General features: G+C 45.8%; 1 protein-coding gene across 1 annotated transcript in view; it reads left to right on the top strand.

Moving 5' to 3' along the window:
- CDK5RAP2 (CDK5 regulatory subunit associated protein 2) overlaps positions 1-13575 on the top strand; it is a 170196-nt gene that overhangs the window by 56383 nt on the left and 100238 nt on the right. The window contains exon 12 of the mRNA XM_080819542.1: positions 4120-4338. Coding sequence (XP_080675668.1) covers positions 4120-4338 — 219 coding nt within the window. The remainder of the gene's footprint in view (positions 1-4119; positions 4339-13575) is intronic.

Below are 13575 nucleotides of genomic sequence, written 5' to 3'. Positions count from 1 at the left end.
AGTATATATAGATCTGCCCACTCCTTTTATAAAATTTTCATTTTGAAATGATTGTAGATTCACATGCAGTTGATTTCTGTATACTCTTTACCTGGTTCTCCCAAAGGTGACCTTGTCCCTAACTTTAGTAACAACATCACAACCAGGACATCGACCTTGGTGCAATCCCTACTTCTTACTCAGGTTTCTGCGGTTTGACGTGCACTTGTGTGTGTGTGTGTGTGTGTGTGTTTATCCCAATGCTTTTTAAACAGCCTTTTTTTTTTTTTTAAGGTTTTATTTATTTATTTGACAGAGAGATAGAGCACAAGTAGGCAGAGCAGCGGCAGGCAGGTGGAGAGCGAGAAGCAGACTCTCCACCGAGCAGGGAGCCCGATTCCAGGATGGGGGGGTCATGACTTAACTGTCTGAACCACCCAGGTGCCCCTTAAACAACACTTTTTAAACAGCCACATGTAGGCCTCTGTATGTATGTGCCGCATTGTTTTTATTTGGGGGAATGTGGGTGGGACATGTGTTGGAATCTTGATCTGCTCCTCACTACTGCTGTAGCCGTGGGCCAGATCCTTGAGCTCTCCCAGCCTGCTTACGCCTCGTAAAATCCGGGTAATCACACTTAAATCCCGTAATCCTCACAAGGATTACGTAAGACGGGGCACCTGGGCATAGGTAGTAACTCAGTAAACGTTGTCAAGTCTTCCTTAAGTTGGGTAGTATCAGCCGACATAAAAATAGAGCAGACACTGCGGTTGGTTTCGCAAGCCCTCTCTTCACGGTGTTGTGCAAATAGCTTTTAGTTGGAGGAAACTCTCCGTACTATCTCTTGGCTGGGAATGGAAGATCATGCACGTGCCGGAGAGTAGGAACTGAATTTATTGATCCCGCACTCCCAGACACGGAACTTTTGGTGTCATGTTTCGTCTTCATGACCGCCCCGTGAAACAGAGATTTCACAGACGAGGAAGCTGAGGAGCAGAAAAGTTAACTCCTCCTAAGCCACGTGGCTGGAATTGAGCTTTGAACCCTGGGCTCTGTGACTCTCTCTGTTAGACTCATCATGTTTCCGAACCGTGGGGAATGGAGCCAAACGTGGTTTGGCTCATATAATGTTTGGCCTTGAGTTTCTGACTAGGTCTAATGACACCAAACGTTTTGCCGTGTGTTTGTAAGCCCCCCTCGGACGACAGGAGTTCCGAAAGCAGGGGGTCATGCAGCAAAAGGACAAAACTTTTCAGGGTGTCTCAGAGGGCCGCTTAAGGAAAATGGAACATGGACAGTATCTTTATGGTGTGAGTATGAATTTGAACTTTCTAAAAGAAGCTCTGTCATCATTATTTGCACGATAACCCACAGAACATTCATTGCTTTATGATAACTATTATTTTAATTGTCACCATGGCTGGCCTGTGTTTAACAGGCTCCTAATTGGTGTTCCTGGCTCTAGCCTCCCCCTCTTTGAATTCAGTCTTCTTGTTTTAATTCTTACTAGTTTATTGGTGTTAATTGGAATCTTCCCTGGAATGGGCACGGCAGTGTAGTGCTGTGGAGAGAGTCCCAGATTTAATCAATTACAGTCTGATGACAGGCTCGTCACTTAACAGTTCTTTTTTTTTTTTTTTTAAGATTTATTTATTTATTTGACAGAGAGAGAGATCACAGTAGACAGAGGCAGGCAGAGAGAGAGAGAGGGAAGCAGGCTCCCCGCTGAGCAGAGAGCCCAATGCGGGACTCGATCCCAGGACCCTGAGACCATGACCTGAGCCGAAGGCAGCGGCTTAATCCACTGAGCCACCCAGGCGCCCCATGTCACTTAACAGTTCTGAGCCTTGGTGGCTTAGATAAGGACAGTAATGTGTACTTCGTAGGGTTGGTATGAGGAGTGGAACTACGGTATGTGCAAAAGTGCCTGGTTTAGCTCCTCATATATAATCAGTGCTTAATAAAATATAACATAAAAATGGCTCAAGATGGGAGTTTTTCTTATATTCTTTTGTTTTTTGAGTTTATATAAATAAGCATTGCCCCAGATATTTTTTTTTTTAGGCCTCGTGACCTTGGTTTCCCACTCTTTTTTTAAAATTTGATTTTAGGGGTGCCGGGGTGGCTCAGTTGGTGAAGCACCTGCCTTCAGCTCAGATCATGATCCCTGGGTCCTGGGATCAAGCCCCATGTCCTCTGGCTCCCTGCTCAGCGGGAAGCCTGCTTCTCCTTCTCCCTCTGCCCCTTCCTCTGCTCATGCACTCACTCTCTCTTGCATGTGTACTCTCTCTCTCAAATAAATAAATAAAATCTTAATTTTTTTTTTTATTTTAAAGGAAAATAAAATGGAAGCTTCTGCAAAACCGACTTTGAAATGTGAATTGGGTTCCCCCTCAGTCCCTGTTGCTAGGTCTTAAGTAGCAGTGGGGAAATAGGGGATGGCTGGGCCTCACCTCTCCGGGATTGACGGTGGCTCTAGCCCATGTCTCCTAACAACTAGGACTTAACCAGTATCGGTGGTGGAGCTGGATCTCCTGGAAAGGCCAAGAAGCTGGAGCCAGTTCTTTTACCCTACAGTCTGAGTTGTGGTCCCTTGCTTTTGAATTTTTAATCATGAGCCTTTGTCTCATCCAAAGAACAGATTTTTAAAAAAAAGTTTATTTTCTCCTGATTATAAGTAATATATGTGTTTCAAATTTTCTTTCAGGAGACTAGAAAGAGGGAAAAAAGGGGAATCAGGAGATCACGCAGCCATGCTGTTAACATTTTGAGGTTTTTTTCCCTCAGCTTTCTCCTATGCTTAGATTTTATTTTTTTAGAGCATTTACGATTTAATCTTCTGTTTTTTCATACCATGTTGTGACTTGGAATATCTCCATGTTATCGGTTTAGGTTCTTAGTTTTTCCTGTTACAGTAAATCTGTGATGGATGACTGTATACATAAGGCTTTTTCGTATTTTGGATTCTTCCCCTGAGATTGAATCCTGGGAGCTGAATCATTGGGATGAGTGTGAACATGTCTATCCTGTACACGGACACTTGAAGTATATAATCTGTCCATAGAGAGTTACGTTAATTTACATTCTTGCCAGTATATTTCTTGGCTTCTGGATGCTTGGTCAGCTCTTGAAAAGTTAGTATTAATTGTGTTGCTTCATAGTAAGTTCGCCGGCACTGTATATTCTCATTAAAACCATCTTGTTAAATGAAAGCTTGTTTTAATTGGCTCTTTTTGATTATTGGTAAGTTACACTATTTTTTCAAATGCTTGATAATCACATATGTATTTTCTACTAAACTGTGTGTTAATGAAGTAAGAATGTTCTGGACACGATTAACCCTTGGACTCTGCTGAATTTATGGCCACTAGGTGGCCATGGGACTGCCATGCCGATGACTATGGGTCCAAGCTGCTCTAACCTCTGGGAGCATTGCCCGTGCTTGAATCCGCCTCTGCTTGTCAGATGGCGCTCTTCGTGTTCTACCTTTTATAAATAACGTGATGAAGTTTTTCTTTTTAAAATGATTACAAAAGTAACATGCTCGGTAGCCTTAGAACATTTGAAAGAAGTGAAAGAAGAAAATCACCCATGTACCCACCTAACTAAAGATGGTTTCTGACGTTCTGTGTTTTTCCTTGGGGTCTTTAAAAAAAGAAAAAAATACCACTTCTTTTACATAGTTGTAGCCTTTTCCCCCTCTTTATGTCAACATTGTAACATCAACATGGTAACATAATCATTACTCTGTGTTATTTTAGAATCTTCTATTATTTGTGCTTTGGGTGGCGGAGGTTGTTTATGTTAATCTTTTTCTTTTCGTTTTTTTTTTTTTTAAGATTTTATTTATTTATTTGACAGAGAGAGATCACAAGTAGGCAGAGAGGCAGGCAGAGAGAGAGGGGGAAGCAGGCTTCCTGCTGAGCAGAGAGCCCGATGTGGGACTTAATCCCAGGACCCTGAGACCATGACCTGAGCCGAAGGCAGAGGCTTAACCCAGTAAGCCACGCAGGTGCCCCTTTCTTTTCATTTCTTAACTCCCTTCCACTGACCCCAAGGTGAAAAAGGAGCAGAGATTTCTTGGTGTGTTTAGTGTGGTTCAGAAATCAGCTCATCTCCCCTGTCTCCCTCCTCTTGTAGGGGTCTGAAAATTATGAGGCTGCTCTGTTAGAGAAGGCAGCCCTTCTGGCACAGCTGAACTCCGAAAACCTCAGCAAGAGTGCAGAGAACCACAGACTTCGAAGGAACATTAAGAAAGTCACCCAGGAGCTGAGCGCCCTGCAGCAGGAGAGGGAGAGGCTGGAGAAGGACTTGGAGGAAGCCCGTCGCGAGAGGAGCAGAGGCGACCACATCATTCATGTGAGCAGCAGTGGCGTGGTGGGGCTGCGGCTCTTGATAGCTGTTTCTGGTTTTAGGGAGACCTCTGCAGAAGACTTAGAAAAATCTGGAAAGTGTAAAGGAGAAAATATTTCACATCATCTCATCATCTTGAAATTCTCTCTGTCTCACATGCACGTGCACACACCCACACACATACATTATTGGTATCAACCTAGAAATGCAGTTTTGCAAATGCTTTATTAATTCCGTATTCTCTTTTTGGTGTGTTGCCATGTTCTGAGTGTTCTTCAGAAACTTATGTTTGTTTTTTGGTGCAAGCGTTAGTATTTCATCACTTGGATGTGCTACAGTTTATTTAGTCCCTTATGGTAGAACATTTAGGTTGTCACACTTTTTTTTTTTTTTGCCTTATAACAAATGTGATAGCAAATGTCCTTGCATCTAAATATTTTTAACATTGATTATTTCCTGATAAAGTCATAATTATTGGGTCAAAGAGTGTGAATATTTTTAACATTATTATATAGCTGTACTCAAATTGTTTCCCAGAATGATTATACCAGGTTTGTCCTGTTTAAAAGACTGTTCATTCAGCATTGGATGTTAGCATTTAAAAATTTCTCTCTGGATCTGGTAGGCAAAAAATAGTTTATCTTTAAAAATTTATATTATAGGGGCACCTCGGTGGCTCAGTCAATTAGATGTCCAACTCTTTAGTTTTTCATTTTTAATTTTTATAAGATTTTATTTATTTGTTTATTTATTTAGAGTGAGTTGGGGAAGGGGGAGAGGGAGAGAGCCGAAATCGAGAGCCAGTTCCTTAACCGACAAAGCCACTCAAGTGCTCCAACTGTCTAACTCTTGATTTTGGCTCAGGTCATGATCTCGGGGTCCTGGGATCAAGTCCTGCTTCAGACTCTGTGCTCAGCAGGGGGTCTTCTTGTGGGTTTTCTCTCTCCCTCTCGCCCTCCCCCTGCTCATACTCTCTCTCAAATAAATAAATAAATCTTAAAAAAAAAAAAGAAAATTTCTATTGTATTTAAACTTAAGTATTCAGCGTCCTAAGAGTCACGTTCAGATGCATAGCCTTGGCGTAGGGAGGTGGGGAGGGTCTGAGTCTGAGTGATTGTTGACACGCTATGAATAACTTGCACAGGCACCCTGGGCTGGCAGAGGACCTCGGGTGGGCAGAGTCCTTAGAGTAGAGTTCTCAAAGGGAACCTCTAGGGACTACAGTTTAGTTCTCTAGAGCCTGCTCTGGAGGGGTCGTCAGGATCCCCTGCTTGAAATCCTAACGCTAACACTGACACGAGAATTGAAATACAGATGTTTGTATATCTTAACAAAAATATTAATGAACATTAAGGGAATGGTAATGGAAATTTAGAAAAATAAAACATCACCTACCATTAAATATAAATATACCATTAAAAATAAATAAACCATTAAAAATAAAACATCACCCACCACCCCAATAACACGGTAACTCTTCCTGGTTTTCAGTGTCACCCTTCAGACCTGGTGCAACTAGGCCCCTAATCTAGTGAGAGGCTGACTACTGTTCTGTGTTCTTTGACCCCTTACTTTATCATGGGTGTCTTTCCATGTCGTGCGGCCTCCAGAATGGTCGTGTTGAATGGGGCTTGCTCTTGGTTGAATACATTTCACATGCTTTCCTTGATTTCCTACTCTCTCGGATACCTTGGTTGTTTAAATGATGCCACAATAACATCTTTGGGCCTAAAGGCATTTCCCTTGAAGTTCCTAGGATTTGGGTGAGTTTACTAGGTGAGATGGCACAAATATTTTATACTAGTTAATCATGTTGCCAAATTATTTGCCCAGTGGGCTGGCCCAATTTATGCTGCCACCAGCGATCTTGGAGTGTAGCGGTTTACTACATGTTATTAAAATATGTTTCCCATATGTTATTGAACACCCAAGTGTCCCTGGTTTAGATATTGATGGAAGTATGAGATGTGACCTCTGAAAATTTCCTCTTTCCTAAGGACAATGGAGATGTTATATGTGACAAAATGCAAAGCAGCTTAAAATCTGTGGAGTCAGTGCAAAAGATCCTGGTGGAATGCAGTAGTCGGGAAACCTTCTAGGAGGAGGTGACACTTGAGTTGAGCGAGAGGAATAAGGTTTGGGTAGGGTGCTGAATGGAGGAGGTAAAGAAAAGACTGGCCAGATGGCCCTTTGATGGAGGTGCAGTTTTCATAGTCTGGTCTTACACCCTTACTGCTGGATAAGTTCCTCTTAACTTAACATAGCTTGTCCTCTTCACCCTCACTGTCATTAGAAAAAGGTTCATTCAGTAGAATTTGGATTGGGGATACACATGTATCTATATATCTATATCTATATCTATATAAAATATGTGATTTTTTTCACATTATAACTTACTCTTGGTAAATATTTGAAATGGCTGTGTAATATTACATCAAGTAGACAGGCTGTAGTTCATTTACCTGTCCCTCTGGTGTCAGACATTGTTTGGTGGTTCCATAATTCACTTATTCATGTAAACCTTGGTGCTTCTGGAATAATGTTGGGCTGTTGTTGACAGCTGACTGTATTCCTCTAATGCATACACATCTTTGTAAGGAGGGAAGCGCTGTTTGGTGAAGAAAGTAAGGGGAATGTGACAGTGAGGAAGGGCTTGGGGTCAAGTATATTGGAGGGTGGGAGGGTTTTGCTTTTGTTTTTTTCTGCCAGTGACAGAAACCGGCAGAAAAAACTTAGGTAAAAAGAGAAATTTCTTGTCTTGTGTGACTACAGTGCTGGAGGTACAGAGACTGGAACCCTGCTGGGACTGAAGCTCGGTCTCTGGGAACTGGCTTCTTTGTCTCACATCTCCTTACTCCAGTTCCGGGTGGTTGGACCACTGTTGGTGTCCTGCTGGGGTCACATATTTCCGGTTTATTACATAAGAGGAAGGAGGACTCTCACGCTCCATTGCCCCCACTGGGTCCCTGTCAGGACAGCCAGAGGCCCGATGTGGGTCATGTACCCATTCTTCTTTGTCAGAAGTGTGTGCTTGTGCTCAGGCGCACGCGTGTGGGTTCCATCATTGACAGCCTCGTCTAGAAGCGCATGTTTGGGAGGGATGAGCAGTTACCCAGACCAAAGCTGCCACTATCCACTCTGAGTGCTTACCTGCATCTCCTCATGACTCCTTTTGAAGCTCAGGTCATCTGTGTTTCTGGTAAGACAGTTTGGCCATGGCTTCTTTCCTTTTGTGTCTGCACTGCATCACAGTGGTATCTCTGCTTACATTCTGGTTATGGTCTAAGACTATGGCTGTGTCCGTCTCATAGGAATGTTTCACCCCGGACATTGGGGTGCTGGCTTGTTCAGCGCCTGGGAACATCATGGGTGGTGGTTTGCCTTATGGTGTCGGGATAAATGCAGAGGTGGAGCCCAAGATAGGGCTTGATTTCAGGACCCTGAGATGATGACCTGAGCCAAAATCAGGAGTCGGATGCTTAGCCAGCTGAGCCACCCAGGCTCCCCTAGTGCCTCTATTTCTGCCCTGGCAAAGGAAAGGAATCCGTGCATATATTCAGCAACATTGAACACCATGCAGGCCCTCTGCTAGGCATGGGGACAGTTCCATGATAGCAATGTGAATGGAATACCCTGGAAACACAGAGCCAGGAAGTGGCTTGCAGAGTCTGAGAAGGCTCTTGGGGAAAGGAACTTGTGAACTGGTCCTGAAGCTTGAGTTAAATAAAGGTTAATCGATAGGCAAGGGAGCAGAGGGTTTTGTACGGAGGGCGAAGGCACAGAGGTATGAGAACATACGGTATTTTTGGGGAAACAAAAAAAAATGCCCAATTTGAGGTATTCTAAAGTATTACTTGGAACTTTAAAGATTATAATTTATTCCTTTTGATGTTACAAAAACATTTTCAGAGGTTTATGGGAAGTCATAAAAATGAGATTAAAAATAAAGGTGAAGGCATTCAGGTCAAGAAAAAAAAAAGGTGACGAGGGAGATGGAAGCAGAGTGAGTAAGGAGAAATGCGTGCTGTGGTACCCAATCCCCTACCAAAGACGGGGACTTAAATTCAGCTGGTGGCTCCTGGCAGCGAAGTAAAAAGGGAAATTCGATTACAGGGTCTCCAGTGTCTGAAGATGAGCAGGTTAAGGTAAAAGGACAGCTCTGGCTGGCCCCTCCGGCCCAAGGGCAGTGCCCCTCTGGAGGGCTGCTGAAAGGTTCTGGGAGCAGGCCAGAGCCTTTGCCTGTACCACCTGCAGTGAGAGCAGTGTTGTGGCCTCGTCTGTGCCACCCAGGTCCGTGAGCTTGTAAGGAGTGTGGTTTCCAGTCCGGGGGACAGTGTCTGGCCATTTCCCGTTATTCTTGTTTCCTGGACAAGAACTACCAACTCAGCAATGTTGCAGCCCCGTTTATGGACGAGCCCTGCGGGGGGCCACTGGCAAGCATGCCGGTTGTTGTTGTTTTAGCATTCCCTGGATTCATTCTTTCTTTTTTTTTTTTTTAAGATTTTATTTATGTATTTTACAGACAGAGATCACAAGGAGGCAGAGAGGCAGGCAGAGAGAGAGAGGAAGGGAAGCAGGCTCGCTGCCAAGCAGAGAGCCTGTTGTGGGGCTCGATCCCAGGACCCTGAGATCATGACCTGAGCCGAAGGCAGAGGCTTTAACCCACTGAGCCACCCAGGCGCCCCCCCTGGATTCTTTCTGATGGTCAGCCAACCGGTTATCTTCTGGGTGCTGTCATACCATCCTTTGCTCACGCTGGAGAGCCTTCTTGCCCAGTCATTGTGTGTGCTGCTAATCTCTCCGGAGGGAGACAGCTCCTATGTGAACGGGCATCTTGTGGCTGGGGCGTGTGCGTCCACCGTGTCTGATGGTGCCCGGGCACTGTGGGGTTGGGCCATGAGCAGCCTGCTCGTTCCCATTGCCTGTGATTGCGGCAACCTAGTGCCAGCTGACTCAGCACGTGGTATCCTTTGCAGTCGTTCATTTGTTTATCCAGGGGACATTCGTGGCGTACTTGCAGTGGAACGGGCATTGTTGGTAGGCCCTGGTGAATACAAGCTTTGGTTTTTACCTGGGAGATCTTTCTACAGCTGGAAAGATCCGCTTTCTTATATTATACCCCCTTGTCACCAGAGGGACCCAAATCCCCACAAAGACATTCAGGAGGCCCTTGCAACAAACCAGCAACAAACCCCGTATTCCCAAGTTGGTGTCCTAACAGCGATGTTGAACGTATCGCAGTTTGTGTGGTTTTTAACAGGAATGCTGCTCGGACTGTCACGTCCCTGCCCTCACACCTTGACTTTAATGCATTGTTTGGCTCCAGTGACTTAAGGCTCTCCTTTTTAGTATGTACGTATGTGTGCATGTGTGTGCATGTGTGTGTGTGTGTGAGTGTGAGTGTGCATTTGGTGGAAAGTGATAGAGGTAAACCTTTATTTTAGATTTGCTCTTTCTGGTTCAGGCATTCAGTATGCAACTTGGGGTGGGTGGGGAGAGGAGCAAGTGCTAGTCTTTTTCTTCTGCTTTATAGAAGCAGCGTATATGAGACATTGGTTTAGCTGTATTCCCCAGACTGTCTCATAATGCTCTCATCTGTTTTGAGACCTGTCGTCCGCTACTCTGACAAGTGTGTGCTTCAGTACCTGGGCACTTAGCTCTGTGGGGATGCATTTGCTGGCTAAAACCCAAAAATCTAATTAAAGTTGTACCCGTCACCCAGCTGGCTAATCCCGTGTGCTTTGACAGGAGCTGGTTTAATTTCAGGGTAGTTCATCCTGAACCCCTCTGGTTTCACATGTGTTTGTTGATGGATAGCTCCAGACGAGATTATGACAGCGTTCAGAGCATCTCTGGTGATCCATAGTCAAAACACGGCATTTGGAGTCAGTGTCTGTAGGCTGGTTGGGCAGGCCTGGGAGCATAGACCTGAGGTCGTGTGATTCTTACCAAGGGTCAGAGCTCCCCTTGCCTTGTTTTTGGTTTAATCAGGTATAAAGAGTCTGAATGGGAGTCCTTGTAGATCTGTGCTGGCGGAAATTCTGCCTCTGCATTTCCAGTCACTCTTAAGAGAGGCTGAGTGCAGAGACTCGGGTCAAACTGGCCTTGAGTCCTGGTCTGTCACTGGTTGACTGTTGGACTGTGAGCCAGTAACTTTGTCTCTTCAAATGATGGTGCCTGTTTCTCGTTAGAAAATCAGAGCTTGTTGGGGCGCCTGGGTGGCTCAGTGGATTAAAGCCTCTGCCTTAGGCTCAGGTCATGGTCCCAGGTCCTGGGATTGAGCCCCACGTCGGGCTCTCTGCTCAGCAGGGAGCCTGCTTCCTCCTCTCTCTCTGCCTGCCTCTCTGCCTACTTGTGATCTTTCTGTCAAATAAATAAATAAAAATCTTGAAAAAAAAAAAAGAAAATCAGAGCTTGTTGTGGGGATGATCTGAGATGGGGATAGCAGTTACAAACATAATGCCTGCCACATCTTAGCTGATCAATGGATAGGTGCTGTTTTTGTGATGGTGATGATGCCACTGCCCTGGGAAGGAGAAATTGACAGTTTGAACTGGTATCTTTGGAGCAGTGGGCAACAGGGCCAGATTGGGGCTCGAATCTCGGCTTTCGCAGGCACTCAGCTCTAAGACTTTAGGTCAGTGGCTTAACCCCTCTAAACTCAGGTTTTCTCCCCTACAATGGGGTTGATGATACCTGCTTTAGGAGGAATGAATGAATAATAAAACTTAATGCACGAGAAAGCGCGTCCCCTGGTTCCTGTGTGCTCAGTGGATCGGACTCCTTTCCTCCTCTCCTGCTTTTAATTGCCTGGCAGATGCTGGCTCAGGACTTTGAATGACAAACCACTGCCTGCTAGGATCTAATGGACACTGTTGACTAATAAATGTGGTCTGCCCAGTTACCAGCCAAGTCAACAAAGCTGTAAATTTCTTCCTTGATCCACACACTCACCTCTCCTCTGAAGAAAGTGCTAGTCTGTTCCTTTCCAGCTGATTGATCCCTCTAGGAAGGGAGGCAGAACCCGTTTCGAGTGACGGATTCTGTAGTATCTCAGTGGCTCGTGCATGGGGCAGCCGTGGAAGCTGCTTTAAAAGGCTGTTCCCATCAGTCTTCACGTGGAATTGCTGTCGTCGTTTTGGAGGCTTTCCCTTATCTCTGGTTCTTTATGATTTCTGTGCCAGGCTCTGTCCTAGGCACTGGGAGTACAGGACTGAATCAAATCAGACACAGTCTCTGAAGGAATCTGGCAGAGATATAGACTAGGAACACAGACAAAAAGCTAATTAAAATATAGCATGGTAAGTGCATGTAGGGGGATGGGCCAAACACTTTGGAAGCACAGAGCCTGGAACTTGCTAAGAGTGGGAGGGGGTGGGAGGGAAGGCTTCACAGAGGAGGTGGATTGGAGCTGAAGCTTGAAGGGTCAGTAGCTGTTTGCTGGGGGGCACGTTGGGGGGGGCATAAAACTGCATTCCTGGTCAAAGGAGGGCCCCTGGGGAGGCTTGGGGGGCATGAATGAGCCTGGCACAAGGGGGCACAGCGGGTGGGCTGGTGGAGAGGGCAGGAATGGTCTGTCGCATCCTCAGGTGGGGATTTAGAGAGATGTCGTGCCTGGTGGCTAAGTGACCCAGCTGGGCCTTGAGCCCTGCCCAGTGTGAGCCTCCACTCCTTTCTGCTGAAAGCCACCCTGAGCTCCCCACCCAGAACTTCTGTGGTCCGTCCTCACCGTCCTCACGCCAGCAGCATGCAGTAGCACACGTGCTTGTTAGAGCTCTGTGCGAGCATGGTCTCATCCCAGTGGTTTCTGTTTGTTTGTTTGTTTGAGCGTAGGGATTCTTTGTTCCAATATGACTCCTGAAGAGGAAACCTGAGAGCAGAGCTGCTCAGGGAGACGGGAGGGGAGGGCCTGGCGCCTCGTCCCCACGGTGTCCCGCCTCCACCGCAGCCCCCAGGGGCAGCCAGGCTCCACAGAACGTGGCCCGAACACCGCTATCTCATACTAATTCTGGAAATTCTTACATCACTGAGTTCCTGTTCCTCGTTAAGATTTTGGAGAAGTTTCCTTTGTGTATTTAAAGGGAACCACTGAGCACTTTGACAAGCTTTCTCACCATGAAACCTGAGAAGGTGGAAATTTGATGGATGAGAACCTTCTCGTTCTCCATCTGGCCAGAGATAAAACAAACCAGCTGACTGCAGAAGGAAGTAAGAGGGCCTGGCTTTTCATTTCTAATGTGATTCTAAGATTATAGGGATATTTTATTTTTACAATAATCCTTTTTTTTTTTTTTTTTTTTTTCCGTCATCCTCCCCTGAGAATGCCCTGGTATGCAAAGGCAACGCTCGGTTCCATGTTGGTCCAGAGTGCACCTGCGAATCTTAAAGGAAAATTGCCCATTAGGTAGAAAGCGAGGCCACTCAGTTGATGTCACCACACACAGATCCTGCTGTGGCAGCGCTCTCCTGAAAGCAGGGTGGGGTCTGGTACCAGAGAGGGGTTTTCAGACTCTTACCTGTCCCTTTGTTTAGAATCAAGTCAAACAGATGCACCCAAGGGGCTTGGCAGTTTCCTTAGGATGGTGGCTCCTTGCCTTACAATTAAATACACATTACCATTCTTGCCCCCAAGCCAACTGAGTCAGGTTTTGGAGGAAGGCCCAGGAACGTGTAGTTAGATGATACCGATAGCCGGCCAGCCTTGGGCTTCTTGAGCTCGGTTTAAAAAACCACTGGTTTAATGAAAAGAACATGAATAGACTGGACTTGAAGTCCTGATTCCAGCACCTTTTGGTTTGGTTAAGTTGCTTTAGTATTTTGAACCTCCGTTTTCTGATTCGTAAAACTAGTGGAATGAGAGCATCGTCTGCTTTGCAGGGTTGCCGTGAGCGCTGCGGGAGGGCACGGATGTAAAGGGCCGGCCCTTTCCTAAATGCTCTAGAGCTTTGCAGAAAAAGGTGCTGTTTTGGGAGGATGATTGCCGAGGGCCAGATTAGTCAGGGGGGGCTTTGCGGAAGAGGTGGTACTTGGATTGGGCCTTGCAAGGTAAGCATGCTCTCTCCAGGCAGAATCGGGCAGAATTGTACTTTTTTTTTTCCAGGATGGAGAAGAGTGGGTGGTCGGGTGAGGTAGGCTTTAGGCTGGAGCCCACAGTGGGTGGAGAGCCTGGAAAGAAGGTTTATTAAGTAGGGTGTCTTCCTCTGCAGTTAGCATGGGGTCCCTGCAGGGTCCTGGGTAGAGATG

Source organism: Martes martes (genome assembly GCF_963455335.1).
Source record: "Martes martes genome assembly, chromosome: 12".
NCBI classification, from domain to species: domain Eukaryota; kingdom Metazoa; phylum Chordata; class Mammalia; order Carnivora; family Mustelidae; genus Martes; species Martes martes.
The sequence above is the reverse complement of the archived record's forward strand: the minus strand, read 5'-3'. Positions and strand labels throughout refer to the sequence as shown.